This window comes from Scardinius erythrophthalmus, assembly GCF_964197995.2.
Source record: "Scardinius erythrophthalmus genome assembly, chromosome: 8".
Taxonomy (NCBI): Eukaryota; Metazoa; Chordata; class Actinopteri; order Cypriniformes; family Leuciscidae; genus Scardinius; species Scardinius erythrophthalmus.
Window position 1 is genome coordinate 22203642 of NC_138228.1, and position 27823 is coordinate 22231464.

The following is a 27823-nucleotide window of genomic DNA, read 5'->3' on the forward strand; positions in this document are numbered from 1 at the left end:
ACGGTTTATTTACTAGGTGTCCTCTATCACTTTTTAATGGACACCCTGCAGCCAATCAGAATCGAGTATTCACCCAGACCATGGTATAAGTCTGTTTTAACTACTGTAGTTGTCTAATATCTGTTCCGTTTTTTCACTGCCAAGACACTTGGGAAGAACCCTTTCTTTTTGGAGATCGTTAAAAAAAGTGCAAAATAATATTAAGTATAAATATAAGCAGAATGCCTGTTGTAGTATCTTATTTCTTCATTTGAAAGAAAAAGAAAAGAAAGAAAAGCTGAATTATTTCAACGAGACCTTAGTGGGTTCATGAAATATTTGTTCACGGAGATGCTGTGCCACCCTTTTAAGTTTTAAATCTGTATAGCTGTTGTTTTAGTTCAAAATGTTTGAAAATAAATGTAATTACTTAAAATGTGTTATTTTAACTTATATTTGTCTAATATTTACTGATTTCTATGCTATCTAGTTCATTATTCTCTGTTGTTATTATAGCCTCTTATATGTTACGTTATATATTATACTTTTTAAATCTTGAATCAGTCTCTATATGAAGTTTAATGCATAGTTGAAGAAATAAATATAATGAATATGTACATTGTTGTAATTGTACTTCATTAAAAATCTGAATAGGAACTTTCTAATATGATGGCATAAGCCATCGATCCCAGAACTGTCCTAGTGTGATTTTTGAAGACCTCCGTCCACGTGGCGTCGCCGTTTCACCGCAAGGATCTGACGCCACTGAACAGCGCGTGCGCGAGGAAGTGCAGGAGCCGATAAACACAGCTATGGCAGCTCATCTGAAAAAACGAGTTTATGAGGAATTCTCTAAAGTTTCTCAGGTGAACACGTAAATCATGTATATTGATCATACACTATCATAAAATATGTTTTGGTTACAGAATATAATTATATATATAGAAGATATTAGAACAAATGCAAAGCAGATGTACTGTAGCCTTTAGCATTAGTGTGTATTCATTACTATTCTAATTATTCATGTTATTTGGGTGTGATTGTTTTATTCAAATGTCAGCTGGAACACTATTTATACATTTTTATATGCACATATCGTTTTCTCGTCCCACTGTAACTTCCCACTCAACATTTCCCTGTCAATTTTTATCTTAATATTTGGTTTGTGTGTAATTGGTGATGCCGAAGATAATAAATAGACTAATAAATAAATAAATAACAGAATGAATGTGCAAATCCTCCATGGTTGTGTCTGAGAATACCAGGACTGAAATATCAGAACTAAAATAGTTATATAATTATTTTTCTCAATTATTATATCAAGGCTTTTTTAAACGAGTTGGGTGACGCTTAACAATAAGGTTTCAATTGTTAACATTAGTTAATGTATCAACTAACATTATCTATGAGCAATACATATGTTACTGCATTTGTTTGTTAATAAAAATACATCTGTTCATGTTACTACAGAGTGCATTAATGTTAACAAATGCAACTTTTGATTTTTAATAATATATTAGTAAATGTTGACTAATGTAGTTAACTAATTTTATCTAATGAAACCTTATTGTGCAGTGTTACCATGAATTAATGCAAACGAGATAATGTTTTTATCTTGTTGTTGTGGTCTCTTTGCAGCAGGTGACTTTAGAGGAGGCTCCTGCGAAGAAACTTCGACTGACCAAACCCAGTAAATCCGCCGCTCTTCACATTGACCTGTGTAAAGCCAGCAGCCCCACAGACGCTCTGCAGTACCTGCTGAGCTTCGCACGAAAACCCGTGGAGGCCGAGAGTGTGGAGGGGGTCGTGCGCATTCTGCTCGAGCATTATTACAAGGTGTCAGAAACAGAAGCTTCATGAAACATGCTAATACACATTCCTTGATACTGACATCAAATATATATTCACCTATGCACTTGCACATTTCAGTTCATATGTTTGGAATAAAAAGTGAGATTATTTATTACTTTTAATAACTGTCTTTATATGTGGTCTGCAGGAGTCCGATAACTCAGTCAGGCTGAAGATCGCCTCTCTGCTGGGTTTATTATCAAAAACGCAGGGCTTCACTCCAGACTGCATAGTAGACGATGCTATTAACATTCTCAACAATGAAAGTAAGTATAAAATCATGAGGTTCTGTTCAAAAATTAATTTGACACTTAATATAAATGTCTTGATGGATATGGATATGGATATGGATGGATAAGGATATGCTGGGCAGAGCTAGTATTGTTAACTCAAACTCAAACTATTTAAAAAATTCTGTTAATTGAAATAAAGCTAAAATAAAATATAAATGTTAGTTAAAAAAATCTAAATTAGAACAAAAATGTGAAATGTTGCATTGATGATAAACTGAAATAAGTTTAATTTCGAGCACTAAAATGATTAACTGAAAATACATAAAACTAAAACTGAAATGAAATTAAATGAAACTGAATAGCAATATTTTAAAAATAATAATAAAGTGACAAAAGCAGATTTTTTAGATGTCAACTAAAATTAACATGAAAACTAATATATATATATATATATATATATATATATATATATATATATATATATATAACGAATTCAGAATATGAATCAAATTAAATTAAAAAGGAAACAGGAATTTATTTTTGAAACATGAAAACATTTAATGAACGTTAAAAATAGCAGAAATAGCAGCTATTTCTGACACATATAAAATGCATTATTAAAAATAATCAAATATATCATGGGATATATCAAATCAAATCTATTAAATCTAATTCAATTAAATCTATTACATCAAATATATAAAAAATATATCAAATATATAATTGTGTTTAATTAGGCCAGCAGAGAAGAAAAAAACCCTTACATTTAAATCCTGAATATAATGCTTTGTGGTGTGAATATACTTTTCTAGTCAACATAGATTAGTTGGTGTGGAAATGGGATTTTTCTAATAATTTGATCTGTGTTTTAGAGTCTCATCAGGTTCTGGCGCAGCTGCTGGATACGCTCCTGATCATCGGTACTCAACTCCCAGACAAAACCGCTGTCATTCAGAGACTTATAGATGTGGCCTGCAAGGTGACCGCAATAACTAAGATTTCATCCTTTCCTATAATACTGCAGTCATACTTTTTGGCAGTATCAATTATTAATACTGATTTCACTAGCTTTTATATTATTCTGAATCTGAATTTTTAATATTTTATGTTCATGCCATATTTTTCCTCAGCATCTCTCAAGCACTTATTTTGGGGTGAGGAATAAGTGTCTCCAGCTCTTGGGTTGCCTGGGAACGGTTGATATGCCTCTCGGTAAAGAGACTGATGCGGGACCTGGAGCACAAACGTCACCCGTACGGGATGTGCAGAGTTTGATCAGCGACTATTTTCAGGACCAGGACCCTCGAGTCCGCACCGCTGCCATCAAAGCCATGGTACATGAGCTCTGTAGAACAATGTGGTGTTAAAACCGCATTTATTGACACTTTCTTTAAATGACTTGTGTGTTTTTCTTTCTCCCATCAGCTGCAGCTACATGAAAGAGAGATGAAAATTCAACAGATTATTTATAACCAGGTCAAGGCTAACAATAATAATCTCACACTACCATTTAAGTTTGGGGTTGGTAAGATTGTTGGTGTTTCTGAAATAAGTATCTTCTGCTCACCAAGGCTGCATTTATTTGATCAAAAAATACAGTAAGACTTATTATCATTTAAAATAAGAATTTTCTATTAAAATGTATTCAGAAATATAATTTATTCCTGTGATGCAAAGCTGAATTTTCAGCATCATTACTCCAGTCTTCAGTGTCACATGATTCTTCAGTAATTCTAATTCTAAAATGCTGATTTGCTGCTCAAAAAATGTATTATGCTGCTCTATATTTTTATGGAAATTTTTCCAGGATTCTTTATGAATAGAAAGTTCAAAAGAACAGCATTTAATTGAAATAGAAATATTTTGTAACATTATAAATCCAAAAAATATTGCTGAATAAAAGTATTCATTTCTTTCAAAAAAATCGTACTGACCCTAAACCTGAACTATAGTGCATGTTTTAAATCTTTCGTTCTACTGAGCATGAGATTACAAAAGTAATCTCCAATAACTAACTTATGAATGTCTCATTTCTCGGACAGGCCTGTAAGCTCTTGAGTGATGATTATGAGCAGGTCCGTTCAGCAGCGGTACAGATGGTTTGGGTTCTGAGCCAGCTTTATCCTGAGAGGTAGAGCGTGCGTTTTTACGATCTTTTCTGTGTTTTGGACAACGTTATATGTGTTTACTTTTCTGTCATATGGTTTATTTAAAGCTGCAGTCCGTAACTTTAAGCACTCTAGCGGTTAATAAACAGAACTGCATGCGTCTTGAGGAAGAACATAGTAGCCGGAGCTTCTTCTCTCTGTTTTTGTCAAGTCACACAGGTCCTGGGCCACTCCGCAGTGGTACGACCCGAACCAGTCTAAAGTAGTCCCAATATAAACACTTATTATAGGTGTACCGTAGTGATTCAGGATAGGACCAAAACACGGTTTGGAAAATGGATTCATGATGTACTTGCTCATTATATTATTATTTTACATTTTTAGCACAAAACTTACGGACTGCAGCTTTAAGCATGCACTTTTTTTAATTATATTTTTTATTTATTTATCCAAAACGTATAGGGAGATGCGAACATTGCAAAATGTGTTACTTAATCACACGACATAACACATATTTTCCACTTGGACATATTTTTATTCCCTTAGCAGAGAGATAACCTACACATTTCCTTTAAAAACAACCCAAGCTAAACTAACAAACAAACCATTATTTTCCCAACATTCAGAAGATTCCCCAAGCCACCTAATAGTATTTGTTGCTAAACAAAATCTGGTTATATAGGGTTACATACTCATACTACAGACTCCAAACTCTTCATTCTAGTGCAAAAATTGTTTAATCTTAAGCGTAGATGAATTTCTCCATCACAAATTCTAATGTGGTATGTCCATCCATTCTTTAACTGTAAGTAATGCTGACAGCAGCCATCGGTTTAATTTATCACTTCAATTCATGAAATAGAAGAATGAAGCATTTTAAGATGGATTTGAACATTGATCTGTCTTGTGCATTAACAGTATCGTTCCCATCCCCTCCTCCAATGAGGAGATCCGACTGGTGGACGACTCCTTCGGGAAGATCTGTCACATGGTCAGTGATGGCTCATGGGTAGTCAGAGTGCAAGCTGCAAAACTGCTGGTGAGTTATGAGCATGATTGTAGCATATCCGCATAACCACATGATTAATTATCACTTTTCCATCTAACTCTTCCACTCTCTCTCTCAGGGCTCAATGCACCAAGTCAGCCCTCATTTTCTGGAGCAGACTTTGGACAAGAAGCTGATGTCAGATCTCAGGGTATTTACACACAACAAATGACGGGGGAAAAAAATGCAAGAAACAGACACTCAAGAAATAATTAAAAGATGGTTTTCTCATTGTATCTCAGAGGAAGCGCACTGCTCATGAGCGAGCAAAAGAGCTGTACGCTTCTGGAGAGTTCTCGTCTGGACGGCGATGGGCCGACGACGCTCCCAAAGAGAAAGTCGACACTACCGGTGTAAACCTCATCGACTCTGGAGCCTGTGGGGCGTTTGTTCACGGCCTGGAAGACGAGATGTACGGTATGTATTTCAAAACACAGCCGTTATCTTTGAGGACATTTTTAGCACTTTAACAAGATTTGTACCAGAGTCCTGTTTATGAATTTGGTATCGTTTTTCACAGAGGTGCGTATCGCTGCGGTGGAGGCGCTCTGTTCCCTCGCCCAGTCGTCATCCAGCTTTGCTGAAAAATGTCTTGACTTCCTGGTGGACATGTTTAATGATGAAATCGAGGAGGTGCGGCTTCAGTCCATCCATGTGTTACGGCAGATCTCGACTCACATCACCCTCAGAGAAGACCAGCTGGATACAGTCCTCGCAGTGCTGGAGGTGCTTAAAAAAGAAAGAAAAAGAAAACTCAAATCACAATATGGCTTAGTGCCATTATCAAATCACAAAGGCTGTGTTAATTAAATAAATATATGCGCTGCATGTTTCAAGAATGAAGCGCAGCGCTGTGTTTCAGTGTTGTCAGTGTTTCGGAGTGGCTCGGCTCACAGAAAAATGAGTTTAGGCCGCTTATAACGTGCATTTGAGAATGCAACATGCGCCGATCATCATTTCATGTAATGAGCAGCAAACATTTTTTGAAATATCATAATAGTAATGTTTCTAATAATAATCATTTATAATTTTATACAATTATTCTATAATAATTAGTATTTTATAGTCATATTTTAATATAATCACACTTTTGGTCTATTGTGCAGCCCTACAAACAACAACAACAACACAACAAACTTGGCACTTTTTCGTTTTGATCAGAAAAGTCGCAATTAGATTTTCCCTCAAAAAGTGCAGCCCTAATATCATGCCAATTAACTGACCATTCATTGCAGGACTCATCGCGGGACATTCGCGAGGCCCTGCATGAGTTGCTGTGTTACACCAACGTGTCCACTAAAGAGTGCATCCAGCTGGCCCTCCTGGAACTCCTGAAGAACCTCACCAAGTACCCAACCGACCGCAACTCAGTCTGGAAGTGAGTTCCAGTGGCTGTTCCTGTCTGTTCCTCACTGGCATTCGGTCCCATTCTCTGACTTCTTTATTTTTTCCCCCCTTTAATCCAGATGTTTGAAGTTTCTCGGCGCTCGACACCCAACCCTAGTGCTGCCGATTGTCCCTGAGCTGCTGAGCACACATCCGTATTTCGACACTCCAGAACCAGACATGGACGACCCTGCTTGTATCCTCCACATCTGACATGACAACGTCAATGCATATTACTATTTGTATTTACATTTAGACTTTGGTTTTGTCAACAATGTCTTAAAAATGATGAATAATACAACATATATAATTTGAATTGAATCCTAAAACATAGAAATTAATCTGAATTAGAAGGCTTAAAACGCATTTCCAGACATTTGATTTCATGTGTTTATTTGCTGTTCACACTTGAATTGAACTAAGCTGGATAAATTTCTGCTGCCTGTTCGTTCAGAGATGTTTCTGTTCAAATTGTCCTAAACTGGGTTTGTTCAGACATCGCTGTTTTAGTTCTGGTCTTCAACGCAGCCCAGACCTGTCCCACCATGCCAGCGCTGTTCTCAGACCACACGTTTCGGCACTACGCCTACCTGCGTGACAGCTTGTCCCACCTGGTACCACACCTCCGAGTGAGAAACCTGCCTGCAGCCTTTTGTTTTATTTAAATATAATATTCACTACTGTTCACAAATTTGGGGTCAGTAAGATAAAAAAAAAAAAAAAAAAAAATATATATATATATATATATATATATATATATATATATATATATATATATATATATATATATATATATATATATATATAAATAACACATTTTATTAATATATATATGAATGTGTGTGTATTTATATATAGGAAATAATTATACTCTGTACACAGACATAAATTATGTAAACACAAACTTTTATTTTGGATGTGATTAATCGCGATTAATGGTTTGACAGCCCTAATATATATATATATATATATATATATATATATATATATATATATATAATTTTTTTTTTTCTGCAAAGATGCATTGAATTGATCAAAAGGGACAGAAAACACATTAATGATGCAAAATATTTCCGTTTGAAATAAATGCTGTTCTTTTGAACTTTCTATTCATCAAGGAATCCTAAAAAAACTGAAGCAGCAAAAAACATATAAAGCAGCACAACTGTTTTCAACACTGATAATAATAATAAATGTTTCTTGAGCAGCAAATCCGCAAGTTAGTATGATTTTTGAATGATCATGTGACACTGAAGACTGGAGTAATGATGCTGAAAATTCAGCTTTACCATCACAGGAATATATTGCATTTTAAAATATATTCAAATACAAAACAATTATTTGAAATTTTAATAATATTTCACAATATTACTTTATTTTTGATCAAATAAATGCAGCACTGGTGAGCATTAGAGACTTTAAATATTTTTTACAAACTCTTTATCGACCCCAAACCTTTGTGTATGGTATTTTAGTGCTGTAATAAAACCCTATTAAAACTCTTTAAATACTGTTTTATCAATGTATGATTCATCGTTAATTTCTTTTTTATCTTCCATATCTTTGCTGTATGTTTTCTCTCTCAGTTGCCAGGCAGAAAGCAGACTGCTAGTCTGGAGGCGTCTGGTGTGGGTTCAGGCAGTCTGGATTCGGCACATAACTTCCTTCAGGACAGTCTCATTCGGGTCAGCGCCCTTCAGAACCTGGAAACACCTGGTGCTCAGGATCTGCTGGAGTTTACCATCAGGTTCAAACCTTTAATAACCTACACCTATATTCTTTGTAAGGGTCTCTTCATAAGGTGTTTGTAAAGATGATTTTTATTTCCACATGCAGAGATCTGCAGAGGTTGGGGGAGCTGCAGACTGAGTTGGCCGGTTCTGCAGATTTCTGTGCCACATATTTGCGCTGCCAACTACTGCTTACCAAGGTGAATACAAATATGCTGCACTAATACTTTAATTCAACAAGGCTGCGTTAAATTGATCAGAAGTGACAGTAAAGACATTTATAACTAAGAATTCGTTTTCAAGTAAATGCTGCTCTTTTGAACTTTCTGTTCATCAAAGAATCCTGAAAAAATGGATCACAGTTTCCACAAAAATATGAAGCAGCACAACTGTTGTCAACATTGTTGCTTGAGCATCAAATGAGCGTATTATAATGATTTCTGAAGGATCATGTGACACTGAAGGAGTAAATTCACAGAAATTAAAAAACTATTTTTTTGATCAAACTTTGACCAGATTTTTTATTTACTTTAGTTTTGAGCCTTGGTGAGCATTAAAGACTCTTTTGTACTATTCAACTGTACTGTATTGTTTTTTCTTTCAACCCCAGGCACTTCAGGAGAAGTTGTGGACCATGGCTGTTCCGCTCTGTCTCAAACAGAACGCCAAAGTTTCAACAGCCGCTCGACAGGTACATCCTACCCCAGTTCGTTTAATCCACAGCCGTCCCACCGAACTTTTGACTACTGATGTATCATTGTTGTCATTTTGTGATGTGTGACAGATCCTGGATGAGACCTATAAGCTGGAGTTCTTGTACAGTGGTCTGGAGACGCAGCAGATTGCCACAATTCACAACGTGCGACTGCAGGCGAAAGCGTTACAGCTCATCCTTACAGCACGATCCAAAAGAGGGTCAGCACTTACCAATAAACTTTCTAAAGCAATAAAATCTTAAAGATTTGAAACTGATGATCTTGACTCTTCTGAATAACAGGGTTGATCATGTTCTTGGCATTTGTGAGAAGTTCCTGCAGGATGTGGAGTCATTTCAAAGGTAAAAACACTTCATGATAAAGGGATAGTTCACCCAAAAATTGACTAAATCATGACAGACCTTTCATTTTTGGGCGAACTATCCGTTTAAGGCAAGCAAACTCTGGATTTTGATGTCGCACAGATTTCCAGGGTCTGTGACAAACCCCCGGATCACGGTTAAATTGATGCTCGTTGTGGTCGCCTATCCTTAAGCAGATTAGAGACGTGATCTGAGCCTGTCTTGAGCAATCACAGATGTTTGATAATATTGCCATGTGATCCTGTAGTGTGTGCAATGCAACGACTAGCTGGAACTAATCCAGCCAATCGCAGTGCAGATGGTATAAACGGAGAAATCTCGCAATCATTTGCGTGAATTTCTGGCGTGAGTTTTTTTCGCTGTTGGTCAGGACTGCCTCTTGACCAAATGTCATGTAGTTTGTGCACTTCATCAGCATTGTGTTCTGTAGTATGTGCGCTGTTATGACAACGACAGATGACAAGAAACCTTGTTGTGTAGTGTGAGCACCACAGCAATTCAGCTAGTCTTACAGTCCTGTAGTGTGAGCTTGCCCTTACTTAAAGATACTGTGTTGTAAATGCATCAAATCTCAAGCTATACGTTGATGTGTGAAGAATCACTGAATATTCTTGTCTTTCAATTCTCAGGCTCTTCATGGCAGAGTTGCCCCATTTCCAGGACAGTTTTGTTGAGAAACTCTTGGAGTTGATGCCCAGGCTGACGGCCTGCAAACCTCATGATCTGGTTAAAATCTTTCAGACCACACTGCGGCAAAGCAGATTCATCCATCTCAAACTACCTGAGCAGGTGCGCAGATTCAAGAAGATACAGGAAACAGCTTGTTTGTTCCCAAACGTGTTTTGAATTGTCCCTTATTTCCGTTTATTTCGGTTTGTTTAGATCCACAGGGCGTCAGCAACAATTATCGAGCCGACAGGAGAGTCAGACAACGCTTTGAGATTCACCTCTGGTCTGGTGGTGGCGTTAGATATAGACGCTACTCTTGAACATGTACAAGACCCACAGACAACAGTCAAAGTGCAGGTTAGATGCTCCAACCTCATGTCTTTTCAGTCAAATCACATATAAGCAAAGAAAAACTGACTCTATTTTCATAATGCACATTCATGTTTTTTTTTTATTATTTATTGAAGAAAAAGGCCTCAGCTTTTCAGTCATTCATAGACACTTTTCACCGTCTAATCAATTCTCAATGGATGCATTTAAATCCCACCCTACGTATTCCTGTTGCTCAAACAGTAGAGCTAGCAATGCCAAAGTCATGGGTTTGAACTGATAAAAGTTTTACCTGAATGCATTGCAAGTCACTTTGCATAAAAGCATCTGCCCGTTGCATCAATGTCAATACTCTTCCATTGTTTCAGGCATGAAATCAGTTTTATTCAATTCAATTTGTGTACAATTTACACACATTAATCACTTTTTTCCCCATCCTCCCACAGGTGCTGTATCCAGATGGACAGTCTCACATAATCCACCCCAAACCTGGAGATTTTAGGACCCCGGGACCTGGACGTGTGCGACTGATCACGCAGGTTTATCTCTCTCATTCTGCCTGGACAGGTTGGTATCCTTTCTGAAATGTGTGTTTTTCTGCTGATAGTAACAGACACATGCACATTAAGACATCAGTTGTGTATTTTTGGTCAAGTATCATTATGCTGAAGCTATGCTTTGTGTTTAGTCCTTGTATAAAATAATGATGCAAACACAAAGCCAAATCCTTCTCTGCTGGTAGTGAACAGCATGAACCCTTCACAGTTCCACAGATATAAATAGAACTGCATCTAGTCCAACAAGGCAGCATATTGCTGGAGTTATTTTATATCTGTGAGTGTGACCAGAATACTGAGCACCTCAGCTGAGGCTGAATGCATTTCTGCTTTAGTCATAGTGTCTATAGTGGTGAACGGAAATGTTCCCATTTGCCCCAATAGCAAAGATAAAAATCCACGATAGAGTTTCTATGACTTTCCGAAAGAGTAAAACATTTTTGAGATCGATTCAATCACTGTCACAGACGTTGGTATTAGAAACACTCATGCAGCAGCTGAAAATTATGCTTTTTTTACATTTTCAATTGTCTTTAGTGTGTAAAAAAGCCTCAGCTGTAGTTTTCTTCTGGGAACGAGCACTTCACAATATCCTTCATTTAAATAATTCCAGCTAAAGCAATAAGCATAAAAGGGGGAAGGTTGCATTGCGTTAGTAGCGTGTTAAAACTCACGGTTCTGGCAAGGGACGTGACATTTCCCAAACTTGCTTGAAGCGGTTGACCAATCACAACACACTGGTCCAGCTGACCAATAAGAGTGCATTGCACTTTTTGGAAGGAGGGGCTTTATAGAGACCGGAACTAAACAGTGCGTTACTGACAGACTGGGAAAAGAGGTGCTGCAACAGTCAATTATGTGGAAAAATTATGTTTTTTGAACATTCAACCATAAAACCTTATTCTAATAGACCACAAAAAGAAAATAAAAACTCTGAAAAGGGGCACAAAAGGTCCTCTTCAACCATTTTCTGTAATAGCAAGGTATCAAAACACAAAGTATAGTGTTATAAATGTACACAAAACTATAAAAAAATTCAAACATTAACTTTTTATAATGTTAATAACTGGAAAATAATTCAAAAGGTCCACTGTACACAACTTATCAGTGCATGTTATTCCAAAGGGAAAAAGTGTTATTTATGTCCTTTGTTTTATGCTTACTAACAAATTGCAGAAAGACATTACAACTAAAGCGGTTTGTTATACTACACTAACAAAAGCACCTTGGATTACCATGTAAATACTGTAGTATTTTAAGCTCTGTATATATATATATATATATATATATATATATATCATACTAGTATCATCTGTTACCATCCCAGTCTTTTTTCAAGAGTACGTTCAGTGTAAAGTAGAATGTAATCTGAAGTGCATCTCATGTCTGTGTGTGTTTTTACTCTCAGAGGCCTGTCAGATTGAAGTGCGGTTGCTTCTGGCCTACAGCACCAGCAGCTGTAAACTATATGTCTCTAAACCTGCGTGGAATGAGAGTATGGACGGTCTCCCCACCAGCGAGAACTCAATTGAGGGCACTATCCACCTCAGCAAACCTGTTAAAGTCTTCATTATGCCCAAACCAGCTCGTCGCTGACCCCTGTGTGTGTGTGTGTGTGTGTGTGTGTGTGTGTGTGTGTGTGTGTGTGTGTAATTAACAGCCAACACAAAATCAAATGTTTTCACAATTATGTTTAATCTTAAATAAATCGTTTTTTGTTAATTTGTATCACTGGTGTGTGTGATAATGGGGTAATTTCATAAAGCAAATAACATTTTCACCAAAAGTAAGGAATATATTTCCTCCAGTAGCCCAGAGAGCAAATTATTAAGCATATATTAAGAAGACAATGTTCATTTGAAGTGTAAGGCACTTTTAACACAGCATTAAATGAATTAGCTGGTTGTGTTGATGATGTCATCAGCAGGTGGAGTGGAAGACCCCGCCCACTTTAGCGCCCTGTCCCGCCAGAGCGTTATATTCTTTAACAGCCTGCTCGGTCTGGAACACCCTGACGTCGACACCCTGCTCCTTCACGTAATCTACGGTGGAGGGAGGCACCTGAAACGTAAAAGACAAAAAGATTCGCTTATTTAAGGATTGAAATATTCAGATCATGGCCAGTACTGATCACCAAAATCACAATCCTACCTGTAGAGCTTCACTCATCCCTCTTCCTATGACCAGCGTCTGCACCCCTTTCCTCAGGACCTCTTCCAGATCCGCTGGCTGGACACCGGGAGAATGCTGGCAGGAGCATAGATGAGCTTAGTTAGACACATCTCTAATAAATAACATTTAAAGCAAACTGGTTGAAATACAAGATAATATTGATATATTGAACATTTTTGGTCACTACATAGTTCCCATATATCTATTTGTGTTATTTCATAGAATGCAATGAAATATCCTTGAATAAAATGCAAGTTGCTTTGGATAAAAGCATCAGCCAATTACATAAATGTAATTATTATAAAAGTACAATGAATACTAAAACAGATTTTACAAAGCATACATGGCTGTTTTTATGAAAATTTCTAATTTTAAGAAGATAATGTAATTCTGTCATGACAACTCTTGGGAGATTGGTATGGTAATAGAGATTGGCATGGTAATGGATATGACAATGTTAATGAATTTGGTCTTGGCGGAATAGATCTGCTACGCTGCTGCTGCTGCAGAGCAAGTATTACTGCGAATACCTTCACAGACATTGATGTGAGCATGTAAGACATGCTGCTGCTGCATATGTAACATACATGATTTAACCCCATAGCACATCTATACAGGTGGAGGGTTTCTGAAAGCACACTGCAGACAGTTTCAATGCCAAGTATTTGACAGAAAACAATGCCTTGAGCAGCAAGCTCATTGGCCGCTGATGCAACCGCAACCAATCAGCTGTGCCATGTAGATAACCACATGATTACTACCAATAAGTTAAAGACCTATCAGCATGCACCATTCAGAGTTTCATGCCAGAACTATGTAATACAGATGAGGGTGATTTTACAGTGTGATCTGGTGTTCAACTTACAGCCGTGCCGGTTTCACGCCAGTCCCAGGCACGGCTGCCACCTGGCCACACTTTACAGTCTTTATAGGATGCAGAGCAACCTTTGACCTTCATGTGGCCCCAGGATAAGGAAGCAATCTCTGGAGAAGACATGCTCAGCTTTCCTGTAACAGAGTGGAAGACAAATCAGATGCATGTATTAGTCTTTTTCTTGACTTTTTACATTGTATTATACTATATTACTGTATTATAATACCATGTTTTTTGTACAAGTGCCATGCTAGTTCCTTAAAATGTCATGTTAAATCATTGGTAAATCAATGTTAAACTTTCAGTACCATAGTATTACCATCTTTGTACAGGATGTCACTCTAATAAACCCTGACTGCTTTTTTTAAACACTTAATTTACTTACATAAAACTATTTACAAATGATAAACCTTACCTACCCAGCTTATAGCACTTGTAGACTTGTATACGCATGCATAAAACCTGCTTTCTCTGACGAGTTTATTTATTCAGGCAACAAATAATTTTTATTATAAAAATAACTTTATACACGTGCAACACATGCACTATGAATGTTTTTCATTTATATTATATAATCTTGCCTTAGCCTGCAACTCAGCCTTGCTTGTGTTGTGCTTTTCTTCGTGTGACGGCAGGCCACGCCCACCACGTACGTTACGGCCAACGTACGCTCCAGCCCTTTACGCTGATTGGCTGCCGTTCAGTGACGTAGAAAAAGCTGGAGTCAGTCAGTCAACGGCATGGTCCACATCCTCTCAGCAGCCAGTAGGATTGGATAAATCGGATAATATAGTTATTAATATATGAATTGGATAATATAGTAAATTATTTAATTTAAAGGAATAAATAAAATAACCGTGTTATATTATGTCAGACTGAATCAATATAATTTGTTCTTTTAAGTTTTATTACATTTAAATATAATTTATTGATTTAATTATTCATATTTTAATAAACACAAGCACGACAGTTTATAATAGAGGAGTGTCAGCGAAACAAGTGTGACATGTTAAAGCAGCACTTATTATATTAACAGTATAAATAAATATGATTTTCTGTTCTTTTCTTTTTTCATTTACATTTAAATATTACATATTAATTTATTTAACTATTCATTCCGGTCATGAATAAACACAAACACGACACTCTTTTTTATTAGCATAGTGTACGTGGAAAAAAAGTGTGGCGTCATCTTCATTCATCACAATAACAATAACACTTTATATATGTTATTATTGTGATGAAGATGATGACGACGACGATTGTGGCATTGTGGTGGTCCACACACACACACACACACACTCACACACAAACACTAGATGCCCCTCTGGATGATGCTCTGGGTGGGTGTCGCGGTGTATTGTGGGCAGTTTTGGGTCTAAGCAGAGCATAGCTCGTCATCTCCAGGAAAGATGGCTGCTCCGGGCACCACAGCAGCTCTTCCTCCAGCGCTCAGTCCCGGGTTTGCGGTGGTCTGCTCTTTTTTGGAGCGCTACGGGCCTGTTCTGGATCTGCCCGAGCTGACGTTCCCTCAGCTGGAGCGATACTTACAAGATACATCAGCGGGTGAGCTGAGGGAGAGGCTGGGTTTGTGTTTATTTGGACAGGCTCCGCATCTTTGCCCATCAGGGGTTTGATCACTTAAAGTTTGGCTTGTTGTACCTTCGTAGTCTTTGTTTGGATGAGAATCGTGTCCCCGATGCTTCGGATGGACTGTGGCGAAGTGTTTTTAAAGCAGTCATGTGTGGTTTTTCCAGCCTTTCCCAGTGGAAAAATCACATTTAAAGATTAATCTCAGTGTATGATTGCCGTCAGAGTGACTATACGCACTGCTAAGGGTGTTATCATGCTGTTGGTGACCATTAAATACAGAGACACCTCAGTATAGTACGATAAATTGGTGTGATATACATTTAGGTTCAGATTATAAACAACGATGTTACTGTACCCGCACACTGCACATGCGCAGGCCGCTGTCAAACTTCCTATGCTAACTGTAATAATAGAATCGCTGCACAGATTTGTTTACGTTCAGTCCACTTTAAATACTGTATTAATTGTGTACTCCTAGGTTTCTTGTAACAATAGCTGAATGTGAGCTCCACAACACTAATGTTGTCATTTAGGAGAATTGCGTGTGTAAACGTCACTGCATAATTATGTTTTCGCTCTGACATTGCTGATAGCTGATTGGATAAATCGATGATATAGTAAGATGTGTTTCTAATGCATTTATTTTAAAGAATAAATAAAAGGTATACACAGTAATGAGCAAAATGAAAGAAAAGTGCAAGGGACAGGAAAACAGTTGCTATTATTATATAATATAATATTTTTTGAAAGTTAGCACAAGCATGGTTTTCATTTCTCAAAAAAAAATGAGGTTTTATGGTAGTGTGAAGTTTTAAATGCTAAAATAATTGAAATACTGCTCAAAAATAATCACAATTTTTTGTACAATTTAGTTCCTCGGCCATTGATTGAGCTCCATGTCAAACTACTGCGGAAGATCGGCAAAACAGTCACACCAGACAGATGGGAGAAGTATCTTGTAAAGGTAAGTGTTTTAGTTTTAAATCATATGCCGTGAAAATGGAAATATCCATGCAAATCTGTCTGTTTGTTTAAATCATTTTTGATGCAGGTGTGCCAGGAATTTAACAGCACCTGGGCATGGGAAATGGAAAGAAAAAGCTACCTAGAAATGACAGTTGAGTGTAAGACAGGCATTTTAAAGGTCAGTATTTTCCATAAATCAATAATAGTTTGACTTGTTTTGATGGAGATATCACTTCATGAAGTTGTATTGCTTCTTATGTAACGTGTCCGGGTCATATTTTACCCCAAAATAAAGTGTGTAAAGTGTGCCCTTAATATGTTTTATTTTAATGAGATTTACCTTTATTCTTTATTTCATTAACAGTACTTGTGTGAGTGCCAGTTTGATGACAATCTCAAGTTTAAGACATTAATCAACGAGGAAGACCCAGACAAGATGCGTCTACAACCCATCGGTAGAGACAAGGAAGGTCTTCTGTACTGGTTCCAGTTAGATCAAGAACAGAATATACGTGTTTATTCTGAAGAACAGGATGATTTAGATGGATCCTCCTGGAAATGCATTGCGAAGTAAGTAATTTGTGAGGAAAATACCAGAATGGTTTATCAAAATAAGCAAAAGATACATTTCACATCAAATTTCAAGTTATGAGAACATAAAATCTTAAGTTAAAGAACACTAACAGCACATTCAAGCTCTACATTTGAATGTTATGTGTTTCCTCAGAATTTCTTTTCTAGAAGTATAAAAGTTAAACCTCCTTTGAAGTTTATCAAGGAATAAGAAATGCATTTTACTTAAAACAGGAATAGGAATGATCTTGCAGACACACTAGAACAGCTTAAAGCCAAGATTGACCCACCCGTGACTGACCAAGAGACGCAAGGCTGTCCCACCAGCCCAAATATGGAGACTGAAGGTGTTAAAGGTAAAACTCATTGGAAAATCATTCCCATTTAGGGCTGAAAGCACCACAGACATTGAGGGGAACAATTGTCTCCTACAATATCCAGACTAGTTGTCAACTACTGTGGGGTTTACTGTATTGTTTTGTATTCAAGGTGAGGCTGAGGACTTGAGAAACCATGTATCGGGACAAGGGGACTTTACCAATACCACCTTTAATTCCACTGAAATTGGGTTAATACCTAAAGACATTAAAAAAGAAACACCAATGGATCCTGTTAAACCAGAGCAAGAGGAGAAAGTTGCTGAAGTTTCCAAGCCTAAACTGGTCATCGACAACAGGGTTAGTACGATCAAAACTCTTGTCAAAGAAGAACCAAAAGATTGTCCCAAACCATGGAATGCCATTTCTGTCGTCATGCCTCCTGCTTCCATCAAACACGAACCGGCTAAAAGATCCGAGATGCACGATGACAAGAAAGAGATTATGTTTGGGAATGTGGCTAGAACTGTAAAGAGCGACCAACAGGCTAAAATACCGCTGAAGAAGAGGGAGCTGAAAAGGAGTGGAGGATATGATGTCAGCAATCACTACAGCAACGTCAATCACAGCAACAACAACCTTAACAGCAATGGCAGCATCAGCACAGGAGGCATCATCGTTCGCAATCCTGCCGTCTTGCCGTTGAAGGAACAGCAAATCAAAAGAGAATACCCAACTGATGAGGAGAAAGGACCAACGGCCATCATCCCTGTCCCACAAAAGCTAATTGGGAAGCATTCACCTGTTGATCTTTACCAAACGGTATCACAAGAACAATACGTAGGTGTTGGAGTTATCAAAGGTCCCATTGAGAGAAAGAGGCCTTTGAATGAAAACGATAATTCTGCAAATGGTCATCATGGGAATATGAATGTCTTGAAGACTGAAGTTGGAGGCACAGATAGCGTAAGACAGTCTGTACTTGTTGGGAAATCCATGGTTAAAGCAGACAATGGTCCTCATCCATGCAGTATCCTTGAGGATCTGGTGTCAAAAGATGCTTGCAATAAGAGCCCAGATGTGGAAGCAAAAGTATCAAACCTTGTTGAGGAGTCGCCAATGATTGAAGAGATGCAAAAGACTTCAGTTGAGGAAAAGGTTGACAATGAAGAAGATGAAGAAGAACTCAAAAACAGCAAGACGGCAGCTTTGTCAGCCAGAGAAAATACTGATGTTGTGGTTGAGGATGACAGCAAAGACAAACGTCTGAAAAGCCCAAGAAAGAGAAGGTCACAAAAGGCCAAATCCAAGCTCCAAGCAAAAGAAGACAACCAAAACACTGAGCTCTTATCCAGCATTGGTGAGGTTTTGGTGAAGGATGCGGGAGACAGTGAAAAAATTGGACACAACGATAACGAAGAGGTATCGTCGGAGCTTCAGAAGGAAGGGATTCGCCTGAAAATCAAGATCCCGCTTCATAGGCGAACGCCTGAACTCCAGCACAAGGACATCGAAGAGTCGGAAACCAGCAATCGGAGATCCCTGCGGAGATCTGCCAGAATCTGCAAGCCCAGCCCCAAAGTGGCAGATTGTCGAGATAAGAAGCAAGACGGGAAACTGAAGGCCTCCTCAGAAGCACAGGATGAAGAGGAACGCATAGTAGACGAAGAGGTGAATGTCGATCTCAAGGAGATGCACAAAAAAGTGGACGTGGAAGGACAGCCCAAGTCTTTGAAGGTAGCCCAAAATATTTTTATATCCAGTCCAACGAATTGCACAGAAAGCTTTTATTTATGCAATGTTGTTTTTTACTCTTTTAGGCCAAACGGCGACACAGGCGTACTCGTTGGTCGAAAATTCGTACGAAAAATAGCAAATTCAAAGGAGCTCCGGATCGGGAGGAGGAAGTGGCCGACGACAAAGACGCAAACAATGAAGACACCAAATCAGAGAGAAAAGACCACAAGAGTGAGACTGAATCAGACCAATCCAACGAGATTCAACCTGAAGATGCTTGTAAACACTGTGGGCTCGCTAACCACCCAGAACTAGTGAGTTCTCTTTTATCAATTTCAATTCAGACTACTACTTTAGAATTGAAAATAGATTAGACTTTAATGTCCCAATAAGGAAATTTGACTCAATGCACAGTGTACAACCACAGTATCAAATGACAGCAACATGAGTGGTGCTTGCTTATGTAAAACTCAGTACTAGAGCGGTTCTATGTGGCTACTTGTTAGTTTGGTTACTTACTAATCCAAATTTAAAGAGATTGGGTGCTTCTCTTCAATGCAAGTCACCTAGTTTTGTTATTGTTATTGTTTGTAATAGCACATCAGAATTACTAAAACTTGAACTCGAATGAAAATGGAAACTGAAAATTAAAAAATAAAATTGAAAAAAATGCCATAATAATATGTAGATATTGCTAAAATAACATCTGATTTTCACCTGTTTTATTGTCTCTATGGTGAAAAACTTGCCAAATTGCTTAAGCAAAAAAAAAAGACACAATACAGAATGTGCTTTGGGTAAAATGTTTTGTTCAACTCCAACACATACAGTAATTTTTGGGGTTTATTCAGACAACGTTACTGAACAAAAACGGTGTAAACAATATAAAGTGTAATTGATGCACAAATGGGTTTCTAAAATGATTTAAGCTAGAAGATGAGATTGTCTGTCAAATGGCAAAAGGTTAGAAGAAACAAAGGTAGCACTTTATTGTACTGTACTGTCCTGTTCCCCATGTACATACTATGTACTTATTATAGGGAATGTAATAACTAGGTACTATAACCCTGAACCAACCCCTTAACCTAACCTTAACCCATGTAGTTACCTTACATTACCTAGTACTTTCTTAGGCACTATTTATTTATTTACTGTTCTAATTGAACATAATTTCACGTTTTCTGTCTTGTGTAATTTTGTCCCAGATCCTTCTTTGTGACATGTGTGACAGTGGATATCACACGGCCTGTCTGAGACCTCCTCTAATGATCATTCCTGATGGAGAATGGTTCTGCCCTCCCTGCCAGCATGTAAGGGCTTAAATCCCTGTGTAAATGTCTTGTGTGTGTATGTGAGCTATATTAATCAAGTATATATTCTTGTCATTTACAGAAGCTTCTCTGTCAGAGACTGGAAGAACAACTTCTGAATCTGGACACTGCATTGAAGAAGAAAGAGAGAGCTGAACGAAGGTATAAATCCACACACACACAAACATGCACACACCTCATAAAGGGTCTCACCAGCTTATCATCATTCCCATGAATCATCATGGATGATGAATAGCCTTATGTGAGTCTGATTCTGAGATTTTTCTTGTTTTCTCTCTTTCAGACGTGAGCGATTAGTGTATGTGGGCATCAGCGTGGAGAACATTATTCCCAATCCAGTAAGTATGCAGCCATTATTATATTATATTATATTATATTATATTATATTATATTATATTATATTATATTATATTATATTATATTATATTATATTATATTATATTATATTATATTATATTATATTGCCATACTGTATTGTATGGAAGCTTGTTTCCGCCACAAAAAAAAAAAAAGATAATTGCGACTTTTTATCTCACAATTGCGAGTTTTCATCTCGCAATTCTGACTTTATTTCTCAGAATTGCGAGATATAAAGTCAGAATTGCGTGTTTTAAAGTCGCAATTGCGTGTTATAAAGTCAGAATTCTGAGATATAAAGTCAGAATTGCGAGATATAAAGTCAGAATTGCGTGAAATAAAGTCACAATTGCGTGTTATAAAGTCAGAATTGTGAGATATAAACTATTCTGAGGTAAAAAAAAAAAAAAAAAAGTCCGTCTTTTTTTCCCCTTAGAATTGGACTTTATATCTCACAATTCTGAGAAAAGATGTCAGAATTGCGAGATATAAACTCGCAATTATGTGTTATAAAGTCAGAATTGCGTGATATAAAGTCAGAATTCTGAGATATAAAGTCAGAATTGCGTGATATAAAGTCGCAATTGCGAGAAAAAAAGTCAGAATTCTGACTTTATAAGACGCAATTGCGCAATCTCGCAATTCTGACTTTATATCTCAGAATTCTGACTTTATTTCACGCAATTCTGACTTTATATCTCGCAATTCTGAGAAATAAAGTCAGAATTGCGAGATGCAAACTCGCAATTGTGAGATAAAAAGTCGCAATTATCTTTTATTTTTTTTATTTTGTGGCGGAAACAAGCTTCCATAGTATTGTACCATATGCCATACTATAGTAAATTATGCTAAAGTATGTCCCATAATAAGATGGGATTTAAATTGCCTTAATTACCTTTATTTGGTTTTAAATTTGCACTTCTTCATCATGGCAGGACGGTGATGAAGAAGATGCCATGACAGAGAAGAAAAAGGATGCCAAGAAAAGTAAGAATCTGGGGAGGCGATCGACTAGGATGAAGAAATCCATCAGTTACAGGTAATCAATATTTCTGGTAGCACTTTACAAAAAGGTTCCATTTGTTATCATTAGTGAACTACATTAGTTAACAAACTAACAATGAGAAATCATTCTAAAGCATTTTTTAATCTTAGTTGAAAGGGACCTATTATGTCCTATGTTGTTTTGATTTTGTTTTCGGGGTCTACTAGAAAAGGTTTTCATGCTTGAATGTTCAAAAAGTACATTGTTTCACCACTCTCCCAATCTGTCAGTAACGCTCTGTTTAGTTCCTGTCTTTATGAAGCCCCTCCTTCTGAAAAGCACAATGTGCTCTGATTGGTCAGCTTGATCAGTGTGTTGTGATTTGTCAACCGCTTCGAGTGTTTTTTAGAAATGTCACAGCCCTTACCATAACCATTTCAACACACTACTAGCGCAACTCAACCAGGCCTCGTCCCTTTATTTTGCGTATGCGTTGGGTGGGAATTATTTAAATGAGGAATATTGTGACGTGTTCATTCCAGGAAGAAACCTCAAGACTACAATCAAGGTGTTTCAAGGAGTTCAGAAACAGTGATTACTGATATAGAGAATATATACTTTGTTCTGTTTTAACGTTGCAGACCTTTTTCAAGCTGAAACCGCAACATTTCACTCTAAAGAAATTTGAACACGTATAAAAGCATAATAGGACACCTTTAATGTTCATTTTAACATTTACTAATACATTATTAAAATCAAAAGTTGTATCTGTTAATATGTAATGGACCTGAGCTAACATGAACAATGAATAGTTGTTTTTTTATTAACTAACTTTGACAAAGATTAAGAAATCTGTAACAAATGTATTGCCTATTGTTGATTAATGTTAGTTAATGCATTAACTAATGGGACCTTATTGTAAAGTTTTACCATATTTCTTGTAGAAATAGAAGAGAAGATATAAGTCTGACAAATTCTTGATTTTCTTACTACTAACCACCAGATTCGATGATTTTGATGAAGCCATTGATGAAGCAATAGAGGAAGACCTTCAAGATTCAGAAGGAGGAGGTTGGTCATATGAGATATTGTTTCATGCTTTATAATATGTGTGTCTTTGCATATTAAATTCCCTGCTGGTGTGTTCTGCAGGTGCTGGTCACGGTAAACCTGCAGTGACCGTCACGAGTCAGCAGCGGAACACGGTGAGCCGAGAGAGTCGGCGGCTTGTGAAACCTCTCGCGCCGCGAAAGAAGCGCCGGCGACTCAATGACCTGGACAGTGACAGTACGGTGGACGAGGAGGAGAGCGAGGACGAGTTTCAGCTTAGTGATAGGTGTGTGTTTAAAATATACGAATATTTAGAATACTATGGGTTCACGTTTGGGATTTTGGGGTTCAAATCAGGTGGATTTTATACCAGTTCTTCAAAATATGATGGATCTAGCTCCGATCTATGGGTGAATCTCACAAAAGCTGTCAAGAACTTGTCCTGGTCATATTTTTCCCCAAAATCAAAAGAAAAAAGACATTATATTTTGCTATTTTTAGGACCATTATAGGTTTTTTTCATGATCATTAAGCACATTTTCCCCCAAAATTCGAATTAGTTTAATGCAAAGTTGTTAGTTGTTTATACAATGTTGCACTGCTTAATTTAAATCAACGTCACTTTTGTCAGTCACTCATAACAGTATTTTGTGCTATAAACTAAAATGACTCTATTACATCTATTGAGGATCACCATGAGAATCACCGTGAGAAATAATGAGAATTACAACAACAACAAAAAAAGCCATGAAAGAATTTGAGGGGAAATATGCTTAATACTTAAAAATCGTTTTTGTCCTAGAAATTGGGGTTAGATGGTTAGTTTAAATGTTTTTGAAAGAAGTTTCAGCCAAGGCTGCATTTATTTAATCAAAAAAACATTACAATTTAAAATAACTGTTTTCAGTTGTAATATTCCTGTGATGCTCCAGTCTTCAGTGTCACATGATCCTTCAGAAATCATTCTAATATGCTGATTTGCTGCATAAGAAACATTTCTCATCAATATCAATGTTGAAAACAGTTGTACTGCCTATTTTTGTGGAAACAGTGATGCGTTTGTATTTTCAGAAATTCAGTAGATCGGCATTTATATAGATTTTCATGCTATAAAGATTTCCACATAAAATTGGGTCAGAAGCTGCATTAATATATATGCTTTTGTAATGCTAGCCTGGAGGAGGAGGAATTCGTGGTTTCGGGAGAGGGTGCGTCTGATGGTGATGCGGGGAGTGAATGGGGCAGTGGTGACAGTGGCGCTGAGAATCAACCAGCCTCCAGGAGAACAGGAAGAACCACACTCACCCAGAGAAGCAGGAGGAGCAAACGCCGACCTCCCGCTCGACGAAGAGGCTCCTCAGAGGAGGACCTGTTAGACTCTGAGGAAGAGGAGGAGGAAGAGGAAATGGGTCTGTATGAGTTTTCATATCCAGTCTACTTACTCCATTTCAAAGCTGTTTCTACTGTATCTTCTAAGACAGAATCCTTAAGTAACTTAAATTAAACCACACTTTGAAATGGTCTTCGCAGCCAGCAACTTTTATTTGACCGCATAATTTTGCTGCTTCTGTTTTTGGAGGTGTGCTGTCTAGGTAAGCAGTTCACTAGGTTTTTGGTAGAGCCCTGTCAAATGATGTCTTTTACTCACAGTTTTTCCTTGTGTGTTCATTTGGCAGAAACAGAAGGCTCTAATGAGTTCAGCGACAGCGACGTGGACGTCAACAGAAGGCGTCCGCGACGGAGACAGAACTCTCAGGTCAACTACTACGAGACGTCAGAGTCTGAGGGATCACGGAAGGTGTCCGATCAGAAACACCCCACTCTTCCTCACCGTCGACGACTGTCCAGCTCCAACAGTGAAGGTGAGCTCCACCACATATGTTAATGTGTTAATGTCATCTCTCTCATATTCCACACTTATATAATATTTATTCTTGTATATTTAGTATATTGAGGGGATTTCATTGTACTAGACAATGTTCACCTCTAAATTATGCACCATTTATTTCTAAATAAAATAAAATATATATGGCTGTATATTTCCTAGTTGTTAAACATTGCTGTGTATATGTGTATTTTCGATTCATTGCGATTGCTGGTCATTTTTTACCTTGAAGATCAAAAGTGTGTTTTTTTTAGACAATTTTGGTTTTCCTTTTTTTTTTAAGATTCAAAACATAACATTTTTCGTTCTAAAATAACCGAAGGCCTTTTTTTTTTTGTATAAGTACTGGTGCTTTAACCCATAGTCGTTTAATTATGGCAAATTTTCAGCATACATTTTTTTTTGCATCTCTAAAGGCCTGTTCACACCGGGACGCGATATTCGCCGACGTTTAACGCCTCGTGACTAAACAAAGGGCGCCAATGTGAGTGTGCACACCGACGCGAAAAACGCCACGCGTAAAAGCGTCATTTTTTTAAAAAAAACGCCTCAGGTTCGTTTTTTTGGTTTGACGCGCCACGTCAAAAACTATCCGACCAATGAGATTGGCGCTTTTGCTCACGTGTCTGGAGCTTCTGAAGTTACAGTAAAACACAACTTGGGGGCGCTCAAACACAAAACGGTCTTGCCAAGCACACATACGTAACGGTGAAGAAGATATACGCCAAGTAGCGTCTACACTGCCGGGATGCAAGGCAAGATGAATGTAGAGCTGCTGGTCTCGTTGGTGTCGGAACATAAAGAACTATATGACAAACGCGACAGCGACTACACAAATCTTGGTTTCTGTTTTACATTAAGCGCCATCTAATGTCAGGGAATGAATTTGCATGTTCACTCGGCTCATCGTCAGCGAAAATCGCTTGGGTGTGAACACAAAAAACGCGTTGAAAAACGCTGGCGAATAACGCGCGCCGATATTCGTCCCAGTGTGTACGGCCCTTAAGGACCCTCCGTTTTGCGATTTACATCTGTGAATCGCACCATTTTGTCACGTCATCACACTAAATAATTATTGTTAGCTATACTGTTAATTTGCAACTAAATTGTTTGCGTCTCATCCTATATTTCTAGAGTCCACGCTTTCTAAAGACTTTGAGCCAAAGGAATCACTCAAGAGACCAGAAAGAGGACGGAAGTGCGAGTCGACTAGGGAAGACTCCAAACCCAGGCACAAACTAATAAAACGGACTCGGCAGAAAAGCTCCAGTGAAGACGAAGAGGAGGACAGAGGTGAGACAGAGGACTCTGAGGATGATGAACAGCCCCTCCGCAAAAGGTCGAACCGCATAGAAACAGACGAAGACGAGGAGGAGGAGGAGGAAGAGGAGAACACACGTGGAAATGTCAGGTGGAGGCACACGGCCAGAAACACCGCGGGCCCCCGAGGTCCCGGCCGGCACAACGGCTTGGTCCCGCTGAGGACCGCAGCTCAGGATGACGATGACGATGAGGACGAGGAAGAGTTCACTGGCGTCACGGACCTTGTTAAGTTTGTTTTCGACAGTGAACAGTTGTCATGATGTGCTCTGTAGCTAAAATGCATTTATTTTCTCATAGCCTTTCGACTGAGAGTCACCTGTCACGGGAATGTCCCTCATCAGCCACCGTAGTTTTTGGGTGTAGTGGACCAAAAATGAAGCTTCCAGAGGAATGCCGTATTTGTTCGTTTCAGATGTTTGAATCCACTCCGTACATCCGCATGTATCATCCTTCCCAGATTAGAACAGGGTCTCCTTAATACTACAGTAACCATTCCTCAGAGTAAAGCACTTTGTCATTAACGGCCAGTACAGTTTTGTTTGTATAAAGCGGCTTCTGTCGTCCTCCAGAGACACTGGATTGAAGCTTACGTGTTCTGTTAGTTTTAGACTGGAGTTTTAGAGGTTTACATTCTCTGTATTAATGTTTTATTCTTTGTTGTACATGAAAACGTTGTACATTAACCTTTGATGCCGAACTTTGCCTAAATGCTTTCATCCAATTAAAGGCTTAAAGGGATAGTTTACCCAAAAAAGATAATCCTGACATCATATGCTCGCCCTCTTGTCATTGCAAAACCACATGACTTTCTGTGGAGCACAAGGAGATTTTCACTTTTGTTGTATGGAAACGAGTAGCGTTGAACCTCTGGGTGAGAATGATGGCAGAATTGTCCATTTTGGGTGGAATTAAACTAGTTAGTAGACCAGCAAAAAAGGACGAAACACATTGGATGATGATCGTAATATTAAAGATCTGTCATTTCGATTAAATCTTTTTAATTTAAAAAGACTAATATACTCTCTTTACTAAAATAACATTGTATGTAATGTTAAAAACAATATTATTTAATTCTTTTTAAAATGATGAAATTTCTGCACTTTGAAAGCTGTTGCTGAAATTTTAGGACGTTTACGGAGACATTCAGTCACTTTTCAGTCCCTGTCTGAGCTTCATGTGTCAACTGAATGCACTTGTCGATCAAGCACCTTTGATGGTGCCGTTTGGAACCGCATTGTTCAACATGGCAGTCTGGATCGCTCTTTCCATAGAGTTGTTTTTAAAGGTTTCTCTGACTCCAAGCGGGTGTCTTTTATGCTGGATTGTTTGAATTAGAACACTATGGAAGTCATTCCAACACAAATCCACCCCAGTACAGAATAAATACAAAAACCACAAGCACTAGAACACTTATGGTAAGAATGAAAGAATGTGTTTTTGAGCCTTGTACTACTGGAATTCGTTTTCCTTCTCAGTTTATTTTACTCTTACTTTACAGATGTACGTCTCCATATTTCAACAAACAAAACAAAAAAATTATTCACAAAACAAAAATAAACTTAATGTTGCTGTTAATGTCTCTGGCTTGAACGTTGTGTTTTTTAAGTACCTTCAATGGATTCAAGACACAAGAAGCATTCACTTTTATGGCTAGTTGACCTATAACATGAACATTTCATTTTCAACATTAA

The 27823-nt window shown here is 37.8% G+C and overlaps 3 protein-coding genes across 4 annotated transcripts; 2 read left to right on the forward strand and 1 right to left on the reverse strand.

The window, feature by feature from the left end:
- The first annotated feature begins 678 nt into the window (after window positions 1-678).
- On the forward strand, window positions 679-12696 carry ints4 (integrator complex subunit 4). Of its 2 annotated transcripts, none has more exons than XM_081372656.1 (23): window positions 679-845; window positions 1618-1815; window positions 1979-2096; window positions 2936-3042; window positions 3194-3397; window positions 3489-3539; window positions 4106-4194; window positions 5090-5210; window positions 5299-5370; window positions 5462-5636; window positions 5740-5945; window positions 6455-6597; window positions 6686-6801; window positions 7101-7234; window positions 8192-8352; window positions 8442-8535; window positions 8946-9026; window positions 9120-9250; window positions 9333-9392; window positions 10043-10202; window positions 10296-10439; window positions 10859-10979; window positions 12378-12696. In XM_081372656.1, the coding sequence occupies exons 1-23, from the start codon at window positions 792-794 to the stop codon at window positions 12563-12565; spliced, it is 2928 nt and encodes a 975-aa protein (XP_081228782.1). In that variant the 5' UTR covers window positions 679-791; the 3' UTR covers window positions 12566-12696. The 2 variants fall into 2 exon arrangements, with proteins under 2 accessions (XP_081228782.1, XP_081228783.1); XM_081372657.1 differs by having other exon boundaries at window positions 747-845; window positions 1621-1815.
- aamdc (adipogenesis associated, Mth938 domain containing) lies at window positions 12646-14670 on the reverse strand. Its single transcript, XM_081372658.1, has 4 exons — window positions 14435-14670; window positions 14007-14149; window positions 13121-13216; window positions 12646-13030 (listed from the first exon to the last, which is right to left on the reverse strand). The coding sequence occupies exons 1-4, from the start codon at window positions 14466-14468 to the stop codon at window positions 12890-12892; spliced, it is 414 nt and encodes a 137-aa protein (XP_081228784.1). The 5' UTR covers window positions 14469-14670; the 3' UTR covers window positions 12646-12889.
- A 509-nt stretch (window positions 14671-15179) lies between these two features.
- rsf1a (remodeling and spacing factor 1a) lies at window positions 15180-27711 on the forward strand. The gene is made up of 16 exons (XM_081372659.1): window positions 15180-15581; window positions 16481-16572; window positions 16660-16752; window positions 16939-17144; window positions 17382-17503; window positions 17637-19201; window positions 19285-19515; window positions 20407-20511; window positions 20594-20673; window positions 20816-20870; window positions 21825-21928; window positions 22878-22945; window positions 23027-23210; window positions 24098-24333; window positions 24601-24786; window positions 25944-27711. The coding sequence occupies exons 1-16, from the start codon at window positions 15428-15430 to the stop codon at window positions 26390-26392; spliced, it is 3930 nt and encodes a 1309-aa protein (XP_081228785.1). The 5' UTR covers window positions 15180-15427; the 3' UTR covers window positions 26393-27711.
- Window positions 27712-27823: the final 112 nt, after the last annotated feature.